This window comes from Pantherophis guttatus, chromosome 6 (genome assembly GCF_059756535.1).
Source record: "Pantherophis guttatus breed Tessera chromosome 6, ASM5975653v1, whole genome shotgun sequence".
NCBI lineage: Eukaryota > Metazoa > Chordata > Lepidosauria > Squamata > Colubridae > Pantherophis > Pantherophis guttatus.
In genome coordinates this window covers 45,022,159-45,046,694 of record NC_142068.1, presented here as the reverse complement: position 1 = coordinate 45,046,694, position 24,536 = coordinate 45,022,159, and the positions used below count along the sequence as shown (strand labels likewise).

At 42.8% G+C, this 24,536-nt stretch overlaps 2 protein-coding genes across 8 annotated transcripts in view; one reads left to right on the top strand and one right to left on the bottom strand.

The window, feature by feature from the left end:
• Positions 1-9,124, top strand: part of R3HCC1L (R3H domain and coiled-coil containing 1 like) — a 40,016-nt gene extending 30,892 nt beyond the window's left edge. For 3 of the 5 annotated variants that reach the window (XM_034439855.2, XM_034439854.3, XM_087872781.1), the window contains exons 3-7: positions 816-991; positions 1,407-1,477; positions 1,623-1,718; positions 3,153-3,293; positions 6,139-9,124. In XM_034439855.2, coding sequence (XP_034295746.1) covers positions 816-991; positions 1,407-1,477; positions 1,623-1,718; positions 3,153-3,293; positions 6,139-6,194 — 540 coding nt within the window. In that variant the 3' untranslated portion in view covers positions 6,195-9,124. The remainder of the gene's footprint in view (positions 1-815; positions 992-1,406; positions 1,478-1,622; positions 1,719-3,152; positions 3,294-6,138) is intronic. The other 2 variants (XR_015728623.1, XR_015728622.1) reach the window with 1 other exon arrangement.
• A 3,610-nt stretch (positions 9,125-12,734) lies between these two features.
• LOXL4 (lysyl oxidase like 4) lies at positions 12,735-24,536 on the bottom strand. 3 transcript variants are annotated; one of them, XM_087872783.1, is made up of 15 exons: positions 24,212-24,536; positions 22,966-23,268; positions 21,777-21,943; positions 21,331-21,536; positions 20,199-20,237; positions 19,435-19,651; positions 18,804-18,990; positions 18,251-18,405; positions 17,678-17,845; positions 17,285-17,447; positions 16,490-16,733; positions 15,852-15,967; positions 15,592-15,728; positions 15,275-15,386; positions 12,735-15,142 (listed from the first exon to the last, which is right to left on the bottom strand). In XM_087872783.1, the coding sequence occupies exons 2-15, from the start codon at positions 23,240-23,242 to the stop codon at positions 15,072-15,074; spliced, it is 2,259 nt and encodes a 752-aa protein (XP_087728909.1). In that variant the 5' UTR covers positions 23,243-23,268; positions 24,212-24,536; the 3' UTR covers positions 12,735-15,071. The 3 variants fall into 3 exon arrangements, with proteins under 3 accessions (XP_087728909.1, XP_034295747.1, XP_087728910.1); XM_034439856.2 differs by having other exon boundaries at positions 24,208-24,434; XM_087872784.1 differs by having other exon boundaries at positions 18,804-18,987; positions 24,208-24,346.

Below are 24,536 nucleotides of genomic sequence, written 5' to 3'. Positions count from 1 at the left end.
TAGACCAGAAACAATCAGAAGTCAGTGGAGTTTAAACAAGAACAGGGCAATATTTTCAAAAAAGCAGGTCCAAGAATTTTTTTTTTTTAAATAGCTATACCTTCCAATTGCAAAATAAACATCTTGTGTTACATTTAATTACCACTGGCTGTAATTGCCATTAACTGTTAATGCATTAATGTGTTAATTTATTTGGACACATCTATTTAAAGATGTTCACTAGGACATATTCCAAGGAATACATGGGCTCAGATTTTCTCCTTTTGCCACAGTCTTTATTTAGCATTTTATCTCCTATCTATTCTAGCCATATCCAGTCACCATGCGGCTTGCCATAGTTGCTTTACTAACTGCGTTTTGCAACTATCTCAGGTATTGGTTTGGATGCAACTAATGCCTTCCTGCCGGATGGATGCTTACTGAAGCAGATGTTCATTCCCGCTTCCTCCTCTGGAATCAGTGAGGGAGAAATCCGCCTAGATCTAGGGAAAGAGCATGCAAGCAGCAGGAGGCACCTAATCAATAACTCCCAATCTCCCATGGATAATCAATCCTTTTCCAGAGCCGAGTCTCTAGCCCCATCAATCAGCTAGTGCACCCATTCCCAGGCTGACATAAAGGTTTGCGATGAGACAAGACAGAGGCTAACGTTTCAGGGTTGAGATATGAAATTAGACAATGGAGTAGATCCCTGAAATGACATCTGGAATCTACCTGTGGCCAATCTTGCTTTCAAAGAAAGGATCGAAACAAAAGACAGTTTTGCTGTGTATCCTGCGCTTCGTGCTTATAATTAGTCTCTGCCCTCCCTCCAGCTGTCTACCTGCACTCTCCGTGGCACAAGGCTACAGGAGCCGCATTTTGATTATTACAACTATTCTCCAGCTGATCAGGACATGAGTGACTCTGAGCTGCCACATGTCATTGAAATCTATGACTTCCCACCAGAATTCCGCACTGAGGATCTGCTGTGTGTCTTCTGCCATTACCAGTAAGCAGTTTGGTTCTGTTTCTCACTTGTGTTTTCTAGTGTAGTCTATCCTCTGAGCTGAAGTGGCTGGGATGTAGCACGTTAGAACTGCACCCTTTCAATGACTTCTGTAAAAGTCACTGACCGGCTGCTTGCTTGCTTGCTTTTATTGCAGCCACCCCTGCCTCAGGGCCATTATTATCAGCTTTTTCTAATGATGCTTAGGTTTGGTATGTTATTGCCACTCATCAAGGGAATATTTTATTCCTCCCATCTTCTAAGGATTCTTCCTGCCCTGCAGTGAGAAATTCAAGTGAACACACATCTATTTCCTAACTGTATATTTTCTTTGAAGCTGCACGTAATTTGATGGTTTTTGTTGTTGTTTTTTTGGATCACTGCCAATTTTCCAGCTTTCTTTTTTCCCTTTCATCAGGAAAAAAGGCTTTGACATTAAATGGATAGATGACACACATGCTCTGGGTATCTTCTCTAGTCCCATCACAGGTATGACCTGCTTTTGAGAACCAGACCTGCTGGGTGTGTCCTTGGATGAAAGATGCTGGATGACAGCATTTGTTGAGTGGTGGGACTTGGGGCTCCTGTCCACTCACTCTCATTTCTCATCTGACATTGCCTTTATTCACCATAGCACAGGATGCTCTCAATACCAAACATCTGATGGTGAAAACCCGTCCCCTGTCACAGGCTACACGAGCTGCAAGGACCAAAGCCAGAGCTTATGCAGGTAAGTCCAGAAAGATTCAAAGAATCTGCCAGGTTAACCTTTTTCTAGCTGCTGAGTCATACCTGTAATATATATTGTCTTCCTATATCGTGTTTCCCCAAAAATACAACCGACCCCGAAAGTAAGTCCTAGCCTGATTTTTACATGTGCGCTCAATATAAGCCCTACCCCCAAAATAACCCCTAATTAAGACCTTGCCCACTCCAGGGTACATGGATAAAAATTAAGATGGGGTGCAGCTGCTGCTACTACTACTTACCTTAGGACAGTTGCAGCCAAGCCTCGCACATCCCGACACCTGCCTTGCTGGCCTATTTCTTCTGCAGCCGGCATGGCTTTCCTGGAGGCCTCTGTAGCCAATAACAGCTTCAGATCGATCTGGAGCTCTGTTTTTGGCTGCAGAGGCCTTCAGGAAAGCCTTGCCGGCCTTTTGCCAACCTTACCAGCTGCAGAAGAAGTTACTAAAGGCCTCTGACAGCAAAAAGGAGGCCAGGGCATCGCACGCACATGAGGTGAGTCAATGGATGACATCTCCCCCGAAAATAAGACCTGGTGCCTTTTTTTTGGTGGCAAAAAAAATATGACAGGTCTTATTTTTGGGAAAATACGGGTAGGTATTAAGTGAGACCATCTGATTTTATACCAGGCGTCAACTGTTCTATCCACCTTTGCTCTGCACATGTCATAGATTGATTAGCTCTGGTTCTCAGTGCTGATAAAAATGCCTCCTGATCAAGAAAACTGTTCCATTGGAAATATTCATCATTCCCTCTTAAACTTAGCTTTTAGAATCCTGTGCACGTTTCTCCAATGAAAGAGCTACGCTAACAGTCTATTCATGGTGTTCTCTTAGCATTGAACAGTGCTTTTTGTAACATTAACAAGGATCAAGCCTATGAAATGCTGGGTCATCCTCTCTTGAGTTGCTGTTGGTTAAACTAATTCCCAAGACTCTTTTCAGGCAAATATGATATGCTGCTGCATGTTTTAAGTAGTAAACACAGCAAATATTTTTTTTAGTTTTCCAATCCTATGTTGTCCAACATCTGTGAGACTGAAAAGTGAGTAGCACAATGGTAACACTGCCATGTATCATGATCTGTTTTCAATACAGTATAATGGGGATAGAATTAATGGAACTGAAGAAACAGCAAATGTATAGCTCTGCTAGTAGTTGTATATTTGGCCAGTAGTTTCTTAAGTTCATTGCAACATGCCCTCTTTATTATTCTTTTTTTTTCTAGTTTCATGGGAAGGTCTATTAAAGTTGCTACCAATCTTTCACTCTGTCTTATTATTATTTGAAGTAGAAAGGAATGCCTGTGTTCTGGGGAAGGGAGCCATTTGTTAATACTTAAATATGTTCGTCTTCCCATCCTATCAATGGAAACAATAACTCCAGATATTGAGACATCTGCTTTTCCCTCCTCTTAGAATTCCTGCAACCTGCCAAAGAGCGTCCTGAGACCTCAGCTGCTCTGGCCAGGAGACTGGTGACAGGTGCCCTTGGTGTGCGAAGCAAGCAGAGCAAGGCCGAACGCGAAGCTGAACGCAAGCAGTTACAAGCAGCTCGAGGTAAGCGTGAAGGAGCAGAGACACTGCGGTGTTGGAGGTGTGTGTGTGTGTGTAAGAAGTCGGGAGAGATATGAATGGCTATTCTACTTCTAGGAGTACCAAGTGTCTAAGATGAAAAAGATGCAGTCTGCAGTATCATAAGTAGCAATGAAAAAAATTACATCATTTCTCTGTGTCTCTGTTTCAAGCTACCCTGCTCTCATTTACTATCCACATTCAGGAAGTCAATCTGGTCCAAGTGTCTGCTTCAGTGCAGAATGGTAAGTGAGCCAAAACATTTTTGTTATCACTCTGCCAGATCTACCTGAGTACCCTAGGGAACTTCGCAATGGCCGGAGATTTCCCTGTCTCGGGTTCAGTGGAGAAACTTAACTGTGCTCTCCTGAAATATACAGGGATAAACAAGAAAGAATCAACTGCACTTCAGTCCCCTTTCTTTAATGTTACTAAGGTATAGCACCTCACTCTCTGCCTATCCTTCATGTGCATCAACCAGAGAGCAGTGACAAAGCTATTGGCCTGGCCGGGGGAAGGAGAGTTTTTCATCCTATCTAGGAAATTGTAATGAAATCAACAAAGTATTTGTAGATTCCTACTGTGCCCTTGTCTGGTAGAAGTAGAAAGAAGAAAGAGAACCAGCCATTTGCTGCAGAATAGCTTGTGGATATTTGGAAATGAACTCCCCCGACCTGCAGTAGTGTAATCTCTTGAGTAAAAGGTTACTTTACTCTTTAGTTGATGCCGGTGTGTATGGTACTGCTTCTGTTTATGGTGGGCATCTGGATGCATTTTAGTCTTCAAAGATTCTACCTAGCTTATCTCCAACTCCTCATCCTCCTGGATGGCCCAAAACTGAGATTGAACCCACATGTTCGACAATGCAGCATTTTGCCTATAGGGATGTAAAGGACAAATCATGTTGAATGACTAGAAAATATAGCATAATAAATGTATCAGTTACAAAAGCTATCAGAAGTGTATTTCCTCTTGTGAAACGATAAATCTTCTGAACAACCTCTGTTCCATCTCATAATCATGGGCTAGAAAATTATGTAACCAGAAATTCAACCTTGTTTTCAATTTAACCAGAGTTTCTGAGATTTTTGAAGAAATGTATTTATTTTATTTATCTGTTAGATTTCTGTCCAGCTTTTCCATAGTGGCTCAAATTAGCTTTCTTGGATAAATCTTTTCTGGGTTTTTTTTAAAAGAAATTCTGCAAGATAGATTGGGCTGAGAATTAAATTTGATTGTGTGACCTGAATCCAGATCTTTGCAGTCTTAGACAGAACCACTGAGAAGGTGGTTTGGGTGTTTTTTTTGGCCAGAGCTGGTGGATATGGAAGGCAGAGTTGAATCTTGTCCAGATGGACCAGAAATGATAAAAAATGAGGATGAAAAAATTAAATATAGAAGCTATGGACTCCCTTTTGGAAAAGAAAGGGTAGAAGTTATTTCTACCGGCACTGTGATCTTTTATGAAAGTGCTATATTTAAAGCTCACATTATCATTCAGGCAGCATTGAAAATCAGATGAGAAATGCAGGTCATTAACAATGCAAATATTTTATTTGTAGTATTTTTCTTTAACAACACACTTTGCACTTCGGGAATATGCTGACAACTTTTTGTCAGTTCAAATGATAAATCTCCAGGTGGTTCCATTTTGTAACATTGCCTCTTCTCTCTAATAATTCTGGTAAACTCAACTCCTCTATCTTTCCTTTTCCGTACAGTCCCTCCCCTCCCCCATTTTTCTGTGGCATATTCTGAAGCAGCTATTTTGTAGAGTATTTGTTGACCTTCTTCAATTGTTCTTTTGAAATTGGAGTATAAGTATTGATTATTCAAGTTTTTTAGACATTCTTATTGTAATTAACTGTTAAAGATTGCTTTTCTCTACTGGTTTGGCTTTTTGAATAGGCTACGCATCCAATAATCACTGCCATCTTTCCAGCAATAATATCGGGATCAGATATACTATGAGCTCCATGCAAAAGACATTTTAGGGAGGGGAAAGCATCAACATTAAACATGTGATGTCCAGGTTTATGTAGCCTTGTTAATTGAATGCCTTCATTGTACTTACTAAGGTGTGCCTCTTTGAATTCATGCAAGGACTAGGAATTCTTATTTTCCTATCCTTTTTCTTTAAGGGCATTGGAAGAGAACAAGGATTCCCCCGAGCAGCAAGAGCAGTTTATAGCTCTAATTAAGTGCCTTGAGGGAAGAAAGCTGTGGTATATTCAGTCCCTCTAGGAAAAAGATATATGGGAAATGCAATTGTGTCAGGTCTTCAGTGTTCACTAGTGGACACTAGGTGGTGCTCCAGTTCTGTTTACTGTACTGAACAATAGTACTACTCCGGAATACAGAACCCTGAACCAGGCTGAGCTTCAAAATAGTGAGAGCAAGCCGTGCATAAGAATAGCTTATTTTAATTTAATTGCAGCTACCAACTCAGTAATTTGCTACTCTCCTCTGCTGAGTAGGCTTTCAAACAGATTACAAGCAAATACTCTAGGCTGATCTCAGGTGAAATGCAGCTTCATAATATGTTTCATGGATGTGTAGGAAGGGATAGGATTCAGGCGCACTGTGCAGGGTAATTGAGTGAACACTTCCAGTGTGCAATGATGTGAGCATGTCCACAGTTTGCTGAGGTGGCTCTTGATCTCTGCACCAAGTAAGCAGAGACAACAGCCTCCTATGTCACGAGGGATATCAAGAGAGAATGCATGCACACCGAGGCTGCGTTAAGGGTCACCAAAGCCCTGGAAGTTGCTGCTATGATCAGCTCTGTTTCATGTGACCGCTACTTCCCTAATCACATTTTGTCTTGCAGAGCGGAAGCTCTTGGAGGCCAAGCAAAAGGAAGATGCCTGGGAAGGTCGGGAGTGAGTCAGCAGCCAGTGCAAGAAGAGGGAAGTTGATCAGGCCTGCTTGAAAACCTCATGGAGTGGAACTGACAAATGGCAGCTTGTGCTTACAGCATTGAGGGACTCTACCATCCCCTTTGGGGGAAGCAATAAGATATGGGGAGTTGGGAGTGCATTGGAGTAGCCAGACATACCAGGGTGAGTCATGTGAACCCAAGCTACTGGGTTGGCTGGAAGGCTGTGAAAGAGTGGGACTGGAGTCTGGCAGTACCACAGGAAGAGCTGCTGTATTGTTAACAGTCCTGCCAGTGCTGTTCTGAATGCCATAGAATGTTATCCAAATGCACTCATCACATTAGTTTAAAGCAGCCTGGATGCAGGGCCTATCTGTGCTCTGGGTCACTGAGTCATGTTGTGCTCAGTGGGATGGGACTGAACCGTGATAGCTTTTAGATCAGGCCCGCTAGGATGGCCAGGTGCCCAATGCTGAGCTTGCTATTAAAGTTGATTTGATTTTATATGGTCTCGTGTGATGCAGGCAGCTTTACTGCCTCCAAGTAACTCTATGAATCTTCAGCACTGGAAAGTAAGCAGAGGTATGACAGCAACTCAATGAGTTACTAAGGTTGGACTTGACTCAGACCTTCCTCTTCCAGATCCTTTAGAATGGAAGTCAACATAAGATGCCCAGAAGAAAGGGGCTTCTCTCTTACAAACCCATTCCTGATGGGATGCTCGTAAGTTCATCTGAAGAGTTGAGATGAAAGCAAGTCTTCCCCTACAGGGAAATCAGGCTCCTGCTGGGAGACCCTGCTACCCAATCAGATTCTGGACCTCCTAGCAGAACCGTTCCTAAGAGGCTCTATGCACTTGTGTGGGATTCCCCTCCTTATGGCAGGAATATGTTGGCAGCAGTCCTTGCAGTATGTCACTCACACCCTGTAAAAACAGGCACAAGTAAAAAGCAAGCCAGCTCTGGCCTGTTGGATTTTACTTTACAAGCATTCCTTCCCCACCACCACCACCGCCCACTCCCCAGGAATGTATCTCAAAGACTGGCAAACAAGGTCCTTTCTGTTCTGAGCAGCTGCATTACCACCACCCAAAAAGCAGGCAGATTGGCTGCTTCCTGAAAATGTACATCAACAACACACCTTTGCCAGGCTGGGCCGGAGATTCCTGTGGTCAGACACTCCCAGCTGTGTTTGGGGTCAAGCCCTCTAAGCTTGGACCAAGAATTTTGGTTGTCTCCGCTTAGTTGGTGCAGAAATCAAGATCCAAACACATCAGTCTGATCTTGCTACTGCACAGCAGTAGACACAATTGCTGCTCAAACTCTAGATCAACACAATCTGTCCTAGTCCAAGTTGTGGGTCAAGACAGCGCATCAGAGGTCATGTTGGAGGTGGCATTTTGGAAGGGGGGGGAGCAGAGTTCACTAGGGGTGTGTGCCTGGCATGCCACATTGATCTAGCCACAGGGAGACTGGAGATACTCTCTATGGGACATTCCGCTTGAGATTGTTTGGGGTCAAATCGCACAGAGTAAGCCAAGGCAGCTCTCAGAGCTGGAATGCTCTGGCAAGCTGCCTGTTGCTGGCCAGCCAGACTTACAGCCATCTCCGTACCTGGAACAGCAACCGGTTGTGTCTCCATTTGAGCAGGGTGGAGTGCTTGCCTGTGATGTGGGCAGTATTCTGGAATAGGAGCGGATGGGTAGTGACTGCTTTTCCTGGCAGTTCTAATAGTCTAATTCCCTACTCTGCCAAGCAAGTGATACCTGAACCAAGCCCTGTCTATTTGATCCAACTAAATACTCTCCAATCTGATACACCAGAGTGGCTAAATTAGGTTTCATTCCCATTTATAGTTTCTGGCAGTTTGCAGAGCCTCCCTGCATGAAAGGCCATCAGCATTTGCATCAGAGTAGACTAGCCATCCAAGTAATTTCATATTTACTTAGGAACAATTGCATTGAAGCTTATTGAAGAACTGTATTTAATTCTTTTGTAAATGTGGCTTTAAGGCAAACATGCAGATCATTCTTTAAATTGGCATACCCCAGATCCTATGCTTAGCTGGTCCCATGTCTTATTCCAGACAGGATTTGTATTTTTGATTCGTTATTGGCCTCTTTTCCTGTACTCTTGCCATTTCTGCTAGGATTGCACTATTGCAAAACATGCCACAGAATTTGAGAACTATTTTAATTATTTCCAGAAACAGATTTAAGATTTGTCTCCTCGATGTTGCTTTAAAATCTAAACACCAAAAGCGTGTAGTGTTCAGATCTAAATTATGCAAAGAGGCTTCAGATCTAGCATAGAGACCTCTCCTCCCCCCTATCAGCACTTCCTTAAAGGAGAAAGATCCTTTCCTGGTCTTTCATACTAATCTCTATGCTCAAGAAAGAACATGAGTAAGTTGAGTTCAGAAGGCATTAAAAGCATGTGCTGGTGGATGATCCCCTTGTATCAGGGCATATCAGATTCCCTGCCTCATCTGGCTTTCAATTTTTTCTAGTTTCTCTTAATTTTAGAAGAAGCATGCAGAACATGCTTGTATCCTTTAAGCTCATTAAAATAGTTCTGCTCTGGAACATTTGATCAGAAAGTGAGACTTTAAATGAAGATCACAACACATTCCAAGCTCAATTGCCTTTCCACAGGGGGTTGCAGGGCGGGGGGGTGGGGGTGTTCCTCTGGATTTCTTTTTCTTCTGCAGCTCCTGGCTTGATCTGGCTCATACTTGAACACAATTTTTCTTTGCATGTTTTATTTCCAGCACCAAATTATTTTGCTTGCTTTATTTCCAGCACCAAATTTGGCCCTGGTCTGTTCAGTTTTCAGTTAATTATTGTGCTGAGAAGACGCAGTAGGGTCCTGAGTCTCTCTGCATAATTTCTTTCCAATATTTCCATTGGATTGGAAATAATAAAAAGAAAATGGAGCTTGGTTCTTGTCTGTTTTTGTCTTCTGCTACTGATAAAAATCTTCTGTCCCAAAAACTTTTGCAAAGCCAAAAAAATTGAACAGTACATTCAAACACATGTCAGTGACCATTATACTGACCAATGGTAGATAAATTAAGACAGGTTCTGCCCATTTTTATTAATCAGCAACTCTGTTACATAAATATGGCACAGATACACAGTATTATGTAGGAGTCATTCAAAGATACCACTTATTGGAGTAACAGTATGTATGCGCACAGCAACAATCCAAACTCATGGGGAGTGGGGGGGGGGAGGAATTGGCAGGCTAAAAAGAAACATGAGACATTGAGCCCTCTAAAGTACCAGCCTCCAACATCATCTTTATTTACAATAATTCCTCTGGGCCTCATAGGCATTCTTAGAAAATACAAGTGGTGGGTTACTGCAGCCCAATGTTTTGTTAAAAGGCTGCCTATCTGGCCAGAGAAAAGGCTAGCTAAAAGCTACTTATTTATTTTGCAATATTTGTAAATCACTCTAATCTCCGACACTCTGGGAACTATAGGAGTATCATGGGAGCTGGAGGAGTTAACAATCAGCGATTTTATAGAGTTGCCTTCTGGTAATGGGCTGTTTGTGCTTGCTATAACAGCCACTTGGGGAAAAGTCAAGTCCACCCACTCTTCTCCCCCTCACGGCAACCTGTGGTGTGCATTCTTGCGATGCACTCACAAAACTCATGCCTGGCTCTGACTCAAATAGGTTGGAGATCCCTGATATCAATTATGGGCTGGTCAGTTGGACATTCTTGGAAGCGCTAGAGGAACTTGTTGGGCTCTGACTCTCCATCTCTTCTGATGGTTTAATACAACCTCCCTCAAAGGCTTTCCTCTGACTGCATACTTGTTCTCACAAATTTAAGCCCACATTGATTCTTGAGGGTTTCTGGATCCTTTGCAAGATTCAGTGGCACAAAGCTAAAACTGCCAGCAGCCGATTTATTTTTTCTGGGCATTGATCATTGGTAACCATATTTAGATTTCACATGCTGAATATTCCCTCACTGCAGCCCTCCTGAAGTGGAGAGAGGAAGAGTAGAAATGTGTTAACAGAGAGTCAGTAATTTGGTTCAAAGCAAGAATAATTTTTAAAATGGCAGAATGTTTCTAGGTGTTTTCATATCAGAACTGCAGTAATCTAAGGAATACCTGGCCGTATTGATTGCAGAATACAGTTATTGAATGTGTTTACTGCACATTTCAAGATAGAAACTTGGAAAATCTGATCTGGCCAATTCTGGCTTGGGCATCATGCCCATTCCCCTCTGCAGTGATCCTATTGTGACTCACGTACTTCTTTACCAGGAAATAATGTTTTAGCTAAATTCAGCCCTGTTGGGATTTTGAAAACATTTAATACTCAAAAGTAGTATTGAAGCAGTATCATAAAGGGCTATGAAATAAGTATCCTCTGGAACGATATGTTTGATTCCTTCATTTCTTAAATCCTCAGTTTAATTCAGTTTAGTTGGAATGAGAGTTTGGATTTTTGCCCTCTATTAAAGGAATAATTGTAATCCGTTCCAGTATATTTCAGTTCCCCCTGTTTGTTGCGTGATAAATTTCCATTTCTAGTTCATCTGTTGTATATATAATCCTCACTTGTCTTTTCATGGTTGCATTTCTCTTGGGAAAACATGTGCATTTTCCAACTATTTAAAATGTAGTGCTTTCTTTCTGAGAAAAATTAAGTATTCTTTCCTGTCCAAATATACATATAGTGTTGTAGGAATTGCTTTTTGAGGCATGAAAGTTGGATGGAAGTTGCCTCACCATCCTAAGAACAGTCAGTGTTTTTCAACCTTGGCAACTTGAAGATGTGTGGACTTTAACTTCCAGAATTCTGGGAGTTGAAATCCACATATTTTCTATCTGACAAGGTTAAAAACACTGGTCTAAGTGTTCTTTGCAGAAGTACCAGGCACATAGGAACTTCTAGAAGAGATTTTTCTGCCTGATCAGCCTGCCACACATTCCAATTTTTATGGGACAATAACATCTTGTCTTCCACTACTTGTGGGTTTTGGTCCTCAGAAAATATATAAAGACGGAATAACTGTATGATATCTCTTGATTGGTAAAATTGGGAAGTATCTGGAAACAGCACAGATGTGACATAGTGTAAAGTTAATGATACCAAAAGACTCACAAACTTGTACTTTTGAAACAAGAATTTTGATTTTTGAACACTTCAATAAGGGTCAGAGCAGCATCAAACATCTTCGGTGAAGCCATTCGGACAGCCATTTTGAGTCTGAAATGAGGTGTTTCAACCACAAATAATTCAGACTAGAAATCTTTTGCATACTCTAGTCTAATGCCTTAAAATGGAAAATTAAATGGGTAAGGTAAATGTGAGTGTATATAACTAAGAAGAGGCTGTGCAAGAAGTTTGGAAGTGAAGGAGAAATGACTGAAGAAGAGAGAGAATTTATTGAGATTATGGTGCATATGAAAATGTAGGGAAGGAGCATATTGAGCAAGTGAAGATTTGCGGTGCTAGCCTTTTTTTCCCCACATCAACATGAAAAATGGCATTAAATTAATAGATGAGGATTTTATGTCATAGAATGAATATGAACTCGTATGTTCTTCCATGCCCTTTCTGTTCTATGTAAGCCTCAAATATGATTGCCTTCTTGCCTCTGCACTCCATTAAACCATGAAGGTTCTTTTCAGCTTCCACTCTGTTAAATCTATCCTGCAGATTGCAATCAATTTCTCTTTTGCTTTTCCTGTTCCCCATGTTTCAGTTATTTCTGCTTCCCTTATGCCTGTCTGGTCCATCTAGCAGAGATATTTAATCTTCAGAGCGAAGATCACATAAATTACTTGATACAAATGATGACAAGGAGAAAAAAAATCAAAGGAGATGAGGAGTCTAAGAAAATAGAATCAGTCTCATATTGCAGAGTTAGCATAGCACTGAGTTGGAAGATGGAGGTCTGTAGTTGTACATACAAGATATTTCATGAAAAATGATTCTCCCCATGAATTGCGAGCTGGTGAGAAAATTTGCTGAAGAAGCTTACTAAGAATGTAATCACTGTTGGCCGCACAAATAAATATTGAACTTATATTATACTCACAGCTAAAATAATGTGTACAAAAGTGTTGAAATTGCTTTCCAGAAACTCCTGGAATTTCTCCATGAAAAAAACGGGAAAGATATACGTGTTTTCCAGGAAGAGAGCTTAGGTCTCATTTTTTACTGTCGTCTTCAGAGTTAAGAGAATTCTTGTCTGTACTCTAAAGAATAAAGACCATATCAAGAGTCTACTTGAGATGAAGAGCGTGATGACCCTTTTCTCCATTCCATACACAAAGTATTTCTTCAGTGTGACAGCAACTTCTATAGTTTCTAAAGACACCAAAAATGCATACTTCTGTTCTATAGCATCTTACCACTGCTTCCTGTCAAAGTACATGAAACGGATTTCTCCCTCTACCCAACAGAAGACTGGTCTTCATACTCCTTGATGCTGAACATTTTGGCTCCTTGGTGCACACACACAAATAGTTCTGGGACATATTTGAAGAGATTAAAGAACAAGATTATGAAACATGAGAATAAATATAAAGTTAGTTTATTTGGTCAAGGTTAAAAAACATTTCTATTTTTTACATCTTTTTTTTTAGTTTGTATTAGCTTTTATCTTCTGAATTATAACATTTAATAAAATTATTACAATTTTTTCCACTCCATTTTCACACCCAAATTGAAGCCAACCTTATTTTTTTTTTCACTTCTGTTGGTCTTGAACCCCAGAAAACCCAATGAACCAATCAGCTCTCTCTCCGGTTGAGAGTTCAGATAATGAGAATCAGTGTCCCACTGCCTGAATTGTCCCAGGTCCCAGAGAAATTAAAAACCTCCTGACCCTCCCTACTTCACCCAAAATAGATTACCACCAGCCCAGTAACATTTTTAAAGGAATTGTTCCAGAGGAGGAGTCACACTGTTGTGAAGATTCTGTTTCAGCTAAAATACACTTTTGCTAGTTGTGAATTTGGAAGAACTGTATATCAGCAGGTACAGTGTGACCAGGTACTTTTGGGACCAGGTACTTTTCCCAAGGAGTGGAACCTCTGATGGGGCATTAGAGGAAAAAGGGGTTGGCCTCTGCTAAACTGTTCCCATCTCCCACCCCACATCCTTCCTCCACTTTTGAAGGAGAGAATGCTTCTCTTCCCCCCTGGTTTCCTTGGATTCATTATGAAATAAGCTAAACTCCATCACCAAGAAGGCCAGGCAGATTAACATATTTCTGGCTGCTTGTTAATCCATTGCAGGATTACCAATGAAGTGAGTATTCCAATTGAGCTCAGTTGTAAGAGAAAAGTAAGCTTGCTTTGGGGTGGGGGAGATTACAGTTCTAGTACGACTCTACTGTGGTGCTGGAGATCAATGGGGCCGTTGAGTCTTGGCTTTCCTGGGGGCAGGCATAAATCACTCCCATCCATTCCTCTTCCTTCCTTGACGTGAGCTTGAGAGATGCCCTCCCCCTTCCACAGTGCCTGATCTATTGCAAGCTCCTGCCTATAGCTAGGCTTTATTTGTTGCCTGGATGAACACTGCAGTGGGGCTGTTGAGGGAGGCAGGTGCCATTTTGTTATGATCAACTCTTTCTGCCTGACTTCTCCCTCATAGGCACATTGGCTTGCCTCACTCCTACTGGGAGATCTGTGGGTATTCCCTTTGGATTTGAGGCATTACTGCTTCCACCCATTCTCTGCTAGCATTATCCTCTGCTATCCTGAGCCAGTTTAATGCTGCTGCTTCTGAAGCAATGCTTCCCTGCTCCACACAGGTGGGCAGACAAACAGACTGGCCGTGTGCTGTTTCCAAGCTTTCTCAGCTGGACTTCATCATTGGAACTCGTAGCAAAAAAGTGGATGGCACAAGAATCTGCCCGTGATTTCTCTCATTCAACCATGAATATTATTATGTGGTTCAAAAAGCCTTTTATTGGCAGGGTCAAACTCTATAAAATGTGGTACAAAATGGCACCTTTTGTTTCTCTTGGGAGAGGCTTGTGATTCTTCCCTGAGCAAGTGATCCCCAAATCGTATTTTACGCTTCCTGAAAGCCATCACGGTTCATTGCACATTACTGACTCCATAGTTAATAATATTGTTCCACTTCCCTAATCTCTCAATATTTAAACTAATAGCATGGCCCAACTAGTGCCTTCTTACAGGAGGGCTCATAGGTGCCTTTTCTGCATCCTTTGGTCTGACTTGAATTCTTGGATCTGGAGGTATCTGCATCCATGGCAGGACGAAGCGCTTCTGCATCAGAGGTAAGGTGGGTATGGATGCTTGGGCCTACTGGCATGTTGCATGCTGTATGCCTTTGTGGCAAAGTGGGGATATGGGGCTGAAAAGAATGATATATGTCTTGAGATGAACCAGCTCCTGAGATAAAAGCTTGTCAGCAGATAGTGCTGGCTGAGGTAGTTTTTCTGGGCTGTGCTACTCACGCACCCCTTCTGCCAGCAAGGCAAGAGCATGGTCCTTTTTGCCTCTGAATTATTATCTTAGCTGGACATGAGAAAGACTGTAGTGTCCCCCATCAGGTCATTTCAGTCCCATATTTGACCATAGTTGCCAAGCTGAATAAATAGAGAAAGCAGACCAGACAAGCTGGACTGTGTAATGGAAGGCAAAGTAGTGATAGTCACAGTATGGCCATAAAGTCTGTATGTGGTGCCGCTGTGTGTGAAAATCCTGGACAAATGACCAGGAGGGAAGAGGGTCTTGGAAGAATCTGTCTGCAGAATCTAGTTCTTGTGCTAGCCAGCAGCTGCTTGGATTCTACCATAGCTCGTGTTGGGTTGCTTTGAGCCATGAGAAGATCTAGATCCAGGTCCTTGGGAATTCCAGCTGCTTCTGGAATATTTGCCTTACACAAAGTTGGTGCTCAATCTCCGTTGTGCTTCCTCATCCCACTCTATCCTGGCACCATACTCGTCACCTACAAACAAGACAGAAGAAGAAAGGAGAGCTATTAACCCAGCTGGCAATGCCAAAGGGCAGGATATATCTCCAGGCTGTGGTACACAGTTTATCTTCTGACCATAGTTAAGGCTTTCTGTTGTGTTTATACCTGTATGGCATCCATGCAACCAAATACGTTGTCCCTCATACTGGCACTGACAGCGAAGGGCATTGTTGGAAAAGTCAGATTCTGCTACCTCCTGCTTAGGGTTCACTATAACCTGCCAAAAAAAAGCGGGAGAGCAGAAGGGGAAAGGATGGCTTGTAGTTCAGGTTGCTTGCTCTCTTCTCATCTTCTCTGTGCCCCTTCCCAGTTTTAGTTTTTTAAAAAATCCATGACAAAGCAACTTACAACAAGGGCCAAATTTATGCCTTTCTGCTAATATGTCTGTGCTCAGACCAAGTCAGATTCCTTCCCAAACTTACCTGGAATATGTAACTCCCAGGGGGCACATCAGTGATATCTATCCACTGGCAGTCAATATCATGTCTGTATGTGTCCCAGCAGCCTACACTGACACCCTGCTCTCCAAAATTAGCACAGCCAAAACGCCGCTGCATTCCTATACGGAAGAGAATAGACTAAGTGGGAGAAAGTAGGCCTTGTGTCTCTCACAATAGGCTTCTGATGAACATCTGTAGCATTTTGTACTGTTCCCTTTTGAATGTCATGAATTTTCTCTTACCCTCTGGGCAGTTGGTGTCCTCCAGACAGAAACTGGCCTTGTGTCCCTCAGCCACCTTGGATCCATTGAGTGTCAATAAGTCATAGTGTGTGAAAACCTCAATGCTGTGGAAATGTCTGTGGGATGATGAAAATGAGGAATCAGAAAGCTACAATAGGTCAGGATAAAACTATGGCTTGGAAGAAACGGGCTTGTCTAGGCAATAGCCAAACAGTCATTCTTGCTACTTGTGGCAACGAAAAGCAAAGATCTGCTGAGCCATGAAACAAAGCAAAGTAGACGAATTAAGTGGGGCTTTTGGCTCAGTTGCTATTATAGCTCTTCATCCATGCTCAACCATAATGATAGCTTTAGCATAAACATTGCTATTTTCCCAGATGCAACAAACTGAGCTCCCACCATAAAAGAGCTGGCTAGGGTGGATATCTTTCAGTGGGATATGTGAGCTTTAACTTACAGGGAGATGAAAAGGCTAGGTTTAGAAAAGGAAAAGTCTGGATGTGATTTTTTTTTAAAAAATAAACAAAAATACCAACAGGAATTAACAACAGCTTTCCGTTGCAAAGTGCATCAGATAGCAATAGCACTTCATATGACGAAGAAGCACATATTACTGGCCATGCTGTGTCAAGAACTACCTGTGGCATTCATGCCATATCCATGCATGACGCCCAATTTTGGGAAGGAAGTCAGCCCGGCCCAGATTGTGAATCTGAGAAGAGAAGCGCAGCAGGCGTCGATACCCCTCTGGCCAGTTCATATGGTCAGCAGAGGCAGAAAGGCAGCCTTCCTCATGGGCACAATACAGCATGTTCAATGGGCGGTCCTCAAGATAAGCTGTCTCCTCTACCAGCTGGGCACTCATTACTAGATCTGGAGCATCTAAAAAGACAAGTGGAGCATGAAGTCTTAAACCCATACAGTGTGAATTCTAGGCCCATAATGATAGGCAGTTGATATCCCAGTCCAGTTACACCACATTCTCCAGATTTGTCCATCATATTATATCCCAAAGGTGCTTTTTCAAAAGGCAAGTGAACTTTCTGGTTTTTCGTTGAAGACGTTTTGTTTCTCATCCAAGAAGCTTCTTTATCTCATCTGAAGAAGCTTCTTGGATGAAAAGTGAAACATCTTCAAAGAAAAACCAGAAAGTCCACTTGCCTCTTGAAAAAGCACCTTTGGGACAACCATGACCTGGATGACTGAGAATCTCCATAGACACCATACTATATATTTTGCACTCTCAACATTTCTTTCTTCAACCTCAATATAACAATAAACAAATAAATAAATCTGTCTTTGCCCTAGGCAAAAAGGTGGCTCTCATAACTGCTGTGATGCCTACTATATGTAGCTGCTTTACTATATGTGATCCCACTGTCTTAGCTTTAAACACCCTCAGGCCAGGCCAGGCCATTCCTATTTCCACTTACTCTGGGTGCAGGTGACTCCTGCAACAAAACGGCCTCCTCCATTTGGGCAATGCACGGGTCCATGGTGCTGACATTGTAGAATAGACAGTTCTGTGCCTTTACAGCGCACACCACTCAACACCACCTCAGAAGCATCTGTATTGCCCTGCCAGTACCATGTTTCCTGGAATAGGAACAAGGGAGTAGGATCCAAGTAAATACAGGCTCTGAATTTGAAATCCTTGTCTTGGGGTACATAAGCTCCCAGGCTTCCTTTAAACCCTTGCCCAATCATGATTAACTTGAAAGCTTGGGACATCAGGTACCATATTTGCAACTGAGTAAGCAAGCCAGAATTGTGCTGGTGCACTCAGTACTTAACATTATGAGTCAATAACATAGGCAATCACTTACCTGGAGAGCATGGCTTGCAAAGCCCAGCCCCATCTGTCGACAAACAACCATGGCCTCCTTGAGTCCCCAGTGTTCCCCACACACAGCACCCCAGCGGAAGGCATTTCCTCTGGGCACCAGTACTTCTACAACACCTTCCTCTGAAGTGCGTCCACCAGCCAGACGGATCTGAATGGATGAAAACTGGCTTAATAGAACGGAAGAATAGTGATGTAATGCGATGCATGTTACAGGTGAATCCAAAACTATGTCGGCATCATTAGAGTTTTTGACAATTTGGATACAAGTTTCCTTAGAAATGCATAATGGATTGTATGAAGGCCATTCAGATTGGTCAAGTGGCAGTAGCTTTTTTTTTTTTTTTTTTTTTTTTTGCAGCCTGCCAAGTTGTGGTGCCCTATATTTTTCCAAGTAAGACATGGCCCCAACAACTTTTTATTCATTCCAAACAGTTTACTCTTTCTTAGGTCAGTTACACTTTCTCTTCTGAGGTGTTTAGCAAAAGCAGCCCATCTCCTTGTATTATTCATTTTTCTCCCGGTTTTGGTTTTTAGCCAAAGAACTGGATCTTACTTGACGTTGGACATTTGTTTGGGGCACATTGCAGCGGACAGCAACATCATTGTCATGCCGGCATCCTGTCTGAGCTGCTTTTTGGGACCTGCAGTCCATCAGTGATCGTTCATGTCCCCTGCACCGCACTCTTGTTAAATGGATAGGACCTAGGCCTGTAACATGAATTATTCTTGATAGGATGGAGTCCCATCACATTGCATGTCACACACGCTACACCCCAAATTCTTCCCCACATGCACAGTTATCAGTCTGATTCTTTCTCACTAGGGATACATGGATCTTCCTAGTCTCCATTCTTTTACTTTGGTCCCACAACTCAGTCTTCTCCAAATTCATCCTCTTTTTCCTATTCCTGAAATTTATCTCTGGTATTGCAGAACTCTGTCCCCCTTTCTGGATTTTGCTTGCTTCTGAGAAACTCCATGAAATGTTTCTTAGAAGTAACTTATCCAGAGTCTTCCTTCTCCTTCCATATTTATCAAGGATGCAAATTTCCTAATTCAAGCCTTATGCCACCCACTTTATGATTTCCCTCATCCCTTCCACTCACCTTGGCCCAACTGTGCTCCTGAAAGAGCTTCTCGTGCAGTGCCATAACCTAACTGCCGACACACCACACTGGCAGCAGGTAGATTCCAGCCTTCATCACACACAGTGCCCCACTGGTTACCTATTAGCACTTCCACACGTCCTTCACCTATATGTGCACCTGCACGGAGACGCACCTGGGCTTCCTTCTGGAATGGAGATAGAGATTAGGGACCAACAAACAGAAGGGTGGGTTAGTGATATTTATGAAAGATGGACTTTTGTTCTCTGTCAACAGCAAAGAGTGAAACCAGTAGGCTTCCATCTAAGGTTTTTAACTTGCAGTTCTCCTCTTTCATTCTTAACCTTTTATGAAAGTTCTAAGGCCACACAGATATCTTTCTGTAACTCTGGTCTTTCCACTGCTATTCTAGGATGGAACAACTATGGTATATACTATATAGGATTGATTCAGTGAAGCACTATGAACTCTTTGTCTGAAATCATCCTGACAGAGAATTAGACTGGTCCTTGCCCTAGTAGATCCTACGGTTTTGCTATGGTCAGTGCTCTTCACTGTGAATATTTTGAGCCTAATTGTAAAGATATATGAGCCTCTATTAATATTCTTTGGAAAATTGTCTTCTTTTTACCTGCTTAGGCTTGCTATGGCTGGTTAGCTTGGCTTTCTTGGGCTGGAATTCAGGACCTGCTATACAGCTGACCAAGGCATGCATACCATGTGGGCAGGCACTTTGATTCTGAGCTTTTGGAAGCACATGTAGTTTGCATTCACCCAAGTGAACCTCAGTGCCCAGGCATTTAATCTGATGGATCCAGAAGGTATTCTTCTTACTCAGTTTTTTTAGGCTGCAAAACAAGAGAAGAAATTATTGTCTTTTGTCAGATAATAATCCCTCTGGCGATCCTCCAGGCGGCTTTTTCCATGGCTGAATTGAAGTGCCATCCACCCATCCTTGAGTTCGCAGAAAACTGTACTAGCGTGAAATTTGCTGTCCTCACTTGCTATCCTGTTTCTATTGCCTTAGTTTCAAGTTACTGGAGTCACCTGACTTTGCTTCAAGGTGACAAAGCCTGGCAGAATTTATACAGCTTGAGTCAGTCCTTCAATGGTGTCATTATAAGGAAGAAAATAGTGCTTTAAAACTGACACATGACTTCAACCTGTCCCATTCATGGTTGGTAAAGAAAGGATGGCAACATTATTGGAACACAGCAGAAAAGGGCCAGGTAAATACCATCATTAGGCACAAATGGGGAAAGGCTTTGAAATTTGGTGAATTAACTGCTTAAAGGCCCAGGAAGCAATCATGCAAATAAATTCTAGAGGCTCCAGAATCCTCTCTTCCCAAATATTGACTACTGCAAGGCAATAAAAAATGAGCCCACTCCTTACCTGGACCTTGGATCCTTTAGTTTCTGATTCCAGAGTTTCCTGAAATAGATGAAATAGAAATTAGATGATCTAATATAAATGCACTTTGGCAGGAGCATTAAAAATTCCATTGCAGAAACGGTAGATACATAACTCAGATCCTTCACTGCGTGTTGAAATTTTTTTGTTGACAATTTTTAGATATATATATATATATATATATATATATATATATATATATATATATATTAAAAGAACTCATTCTGAACTCTTATTTCCATGAATTACCAAATACACTGAAGTTATGGTCCTTCGTATTCTCATTTGTTCTTTTAGGAAAGGTGACAGCATTATCCACGAGAACTAAATTACCTAAAACCCCTGCCACTCCTGAATCAGTACCTGCACAGATGTTCTCATAAATAAACTGCAAGAGCTATGGCTATCATCATAGAAAAAAGAGAGTACTTGACGATGATGGAGACCAGAGCTTTAAGTACATCTTTACCTATGTGGTCAAGAAAAAAAATGTGTCCACAGATCCTGTTGGCATTCAGAGAACATGTTCATCTTCCTCAACCTGAGCACTCTGCCACTGCCCCATCAAACATGGCTGTGCTTGTGATCTAACACTTTGGGAGGACACCGCACCAAGTTAGGACAATCTAGATGTTGACCCTGGGGTGCTAGTCCCACAGCATTGAGGCATAAGCCAGAGCCAGAAAGTGCAGGTTCTGCTCAGTGTCTGAGAAGCGCAGTCTTCACTATATAATTACCCCACTGCGGTTTGGCTGGACCCCATGGTGAAATGGCCCTGGCATCCACAACTGCTTATTGCAGGACTGTATTTAGCAAGAGAATAGTGGGTGGAGTGTAGAAGATGGACAGAAGGAAACAAGCACATGGAACTACCAGTCTGTGGAGAGAAAAAGAACCCACAAAAAGAAATTGGACAGGCCTCTTCATGAGAAACAAAAGGAAATTTTAGACAAGACAAACAGAAACAGCCCTGTTTTCTTTACTAAAGAACGGCCTGATACTTATGCTGAGCCTTATGTTGCCATTAAAAGGTCGACCCTCCAGTTTATATTGATCTCTTTCTTCATCGCAAATATAACATTGCACACGTAGCCCTTGTACTTCTCACTCGTACCTGTAGAATCCTGTGGCCACCTGTCCGTCATAGGGGAATCCCAGCATCCCACACAGTACACGAGTATTGTTTCGAGTCCAGCCAGCATCGCACACCTGGCGCCAGCGCCCCTGGAGCTTTACTTCTACCGCACCTTCTGTGACCGGGGAGCTCAATTTGGCCCGGGCCAGTATCGGCTTGATCTGTACCTCTTCTACCTTTGAACCCTACCCAAGAGAAACAATGGATATTACTCCGTTCTGGGATTGCTGTTAATGAAAAGTGAAATCATCACATGCACATGCTCAGCAACGGCGCAGGGACAAAACCGGCTGATCTTCATTTCACCGTAAGATTACATTCCTACGGCCATTGATCTCAGCAGGGCTTCCAAATGTGCACACATAGGATGCTCCAGATTATCATTATAGAAAGGAAACAGCTCCAGACTCTAATCAGGTCCTCACCTGCAGCTGGATATGTGAAGCAGCAGAATTGAGTCGGCGGGGCCCTGTGCACACCACGCCGCTATCTTCATTGTGGTTGCAATCAGTCACCCCCCAACCATTGGAGGCACATTCAGCCAGGGAGCTTTCAGTACCTGAGCAGCGCATATTGTCCAGCCAGATGGGACCTGTAGATACATAAGATCAGAAGCAGAAGCCCTGGTTGCTCTTTTCAGTGTTTCATTTTCCCTAGCCTGATCTCACTGCCTTTCCTAGGAAATACCATACTATTTTCTGTTTATACTTTGCTAGTCTTTCAATTCAAACACCACTTGTAATATACATGGATCATTTTGAGAAATCAAGCATCTGTTACATCAGAACAAATAATTTTACTTCTATATCACCAAAAAGAACTTCTTGTTAGGTATATATTTGGTGAGGAATAGGAGAAGTATAAGAAAATGGGGAACATCTGGATAGAGATCAGACTAGAGAAGTCTTCCCCAACTAAATACCCTCCAGGTGGAATACAATCCCCATCATTCCCCATCAGAACAGCTAATAACACTCGTATTCCAGTGTATCTGAAGAGCATACATTAAGGAAGGCTGGATTGGTGGACAAAAAAGCCCAGCAAATGTGGGAAATCTGGTTCCATGAATTCTCATCCTAAATACAAATGTATTTAATTTAATTTACATTAATTTAAGATGAGCTCACTATGGCCAACATGTTACTTTTTATTAGACTTTGTCCCTATCTTCTTTTGGCAATGTTTGGCACTTACAGATTTTCACCTGAAGTTGAAGTGAGCATAGCCCAAAGTACCCACAGTATTGTAAGACCCCCACTTGTTATACAGAACTGTTTTGCTATTTCTTGATGGAAGAGAAGAATTATTGTGAAATGTGTGGGATGCAATCTCCCCCATCTTTCAATTAATGGTGGTTTTGAGCCAAGGAAAAGTAAAATCTTGCTAGTTCACATAATCCCAGTATTTAGAACAGGAAGATACATAGCCCACTTACTTGAAAGCTACTATAGACCTTAAAAACCTAGACCAACAATTTGAATGCTTTCATAGTAAATACCACCTTTATTAGTGAGTTTCCAGCTCTTGCACTGAAAATGGGTGTCGCGACTCAGGTCTGCAAGCATTAAAAAGTACTTGAGATCAACAGCATTCTCCATTCCTGCCCGTCCTTACCATCTCCTGAGCCATATTTGGCGCTGTGAGCCCAGTTTATGGCCTGATCATAGCCCAGCTCTCTGCAGGCCACATTTGCCACGTGGATGTTGAAGTCATCATCGCACACTGTGCCCCACTGTCCTTTGTACAGCACCTCCAGACGCCCTTCACCTGCTTGGCTCCTGGGCCCCACCAAGCGCAGCTTAATTTTGGGGTGCTTTGCCCAGCTAGGTACTTGAAGACATAGGAGGAGGAAGAGGAGGAAGGTAAGAGGATACACCTGCAGAGGGAGCATCTCTGGTCCAGTGCTGGTGGAGACCCCTGGGAGGCAAGGAAATTTGATAAAGGAATATGGGAAAGGAAAGGGTCAGTGGCACTTCTTATCAGAGGATTCCTTGTTTTTTTTTTTAAATGGACAAGACAATTTATAACAACAATATAAAAATAACCAGGAGGAAATGTTTTCTTTTTTAAAAAAAAATCAGCAATAGCAAATAATAATGCATTGTAAATTATTCATTAAGCACTTAGCAATGTGGACTCATTTTAAGACGACCCAGGTTCTTTCCCCCCCCCAACCTCACCAGAAGGAGAATGACAAAGGGGGAAGCAGGCATAGACGAGCCTGCCAAAGGCATAGCACAGCAGCCCAACCACCCACAAGAGTAGGATGGGACCTTGCCATCTCCTCCAGTATCCTGCCACATCAGTAGAGTGAAATGATTGGTTGCTTTTCTATATTTGTGACCAGGATTTTCTGAGAGGCTGCAGAGGATGTCCGATTTCTACCTGGACACACTGACGCCTTTCCATGCAAAGCACAGCTTATGAAGAGGGCACAGCCATGCAGGCACAAGTCCATCACCATCTCCCTGTGCCCACTGATCTCAATCTAACATACTTCACTGAGGGATTTGATATATCCATTCCACACTGCTGTGGACTGTGCTAAAGGACAAACTGGGCCCCTTTCTCTACATTCAGTGCCAGAGGAGCTCCAGGGGCACTTAACCAGGGCAAGTCAGAGGTGTAGAGTATTTTATCAGTATTTAGCATTTAGTAGCCTTTTTTAAACGGGTTTTTTTTTCCCCCTTGGGAAGGGGAGGGGTATCTGTTTTACGATTCTAGCCCATCTTCAACTTTGGACTCAGTCCTTCCAAGTTAAAGAGATTATGTGAAAGCAGACGCCCCCCACTCCCCAATTCCACCTCCCTGCGCCCCCAGGCAGCAGCATCCAGAGTCGGGCTTGTAGTAACTTACTCACGTGCAGCCGCTGAAGGTGGGGAAAGAGCTGCTCTCCGGAGCCCGACAACTTCTGGTCAGCAGCTGGACCTCAGGGGGAGGGGGAGGCTGGTCGCCCGCTACAAAACCCTCTGGCTGACAAGAGACCCTGGCGAAGAAAGCGGCCAGCGCGAGTTTTGCCAGCAGCCCGTCCCGTCCCACCCTTTTTATCCGCGGCATCCGCCCTTCGGCTCTGGCTCCTGCACGAATCTGGGCAGGGCGGGCGAGCGCCTCACAGTACCCGAAAGGACGCCTCCCCCAGAGGGGTGAAAAAGGGGCCCCCGGCCCCTCGGCTTTTGGGTATGCCC

Coding starts and splice junctions, on each gene's coding strand:
- LOXL4 (XM_087872783.1), bottom strand. CDS start 23,242: ATGCTCCCTCTGCAGGTGTATCCTCTTACCTTCCTCCTCTTCCTCCTC. Junction 15,387..15,591: donor CTGGGAGTTACATATTCCAG/GTAAGTTTGGGA, acceptor TTTTTTTGGCAG/GTTATAGTGAACCCTAAGCA. Junction 15,143..15,274: donor GTTGCATGGATGCCATACAG/GTATAAACACAA, acceptor TCTTGTTTGTAG/GTGACGAGTATGGTGCCAGG.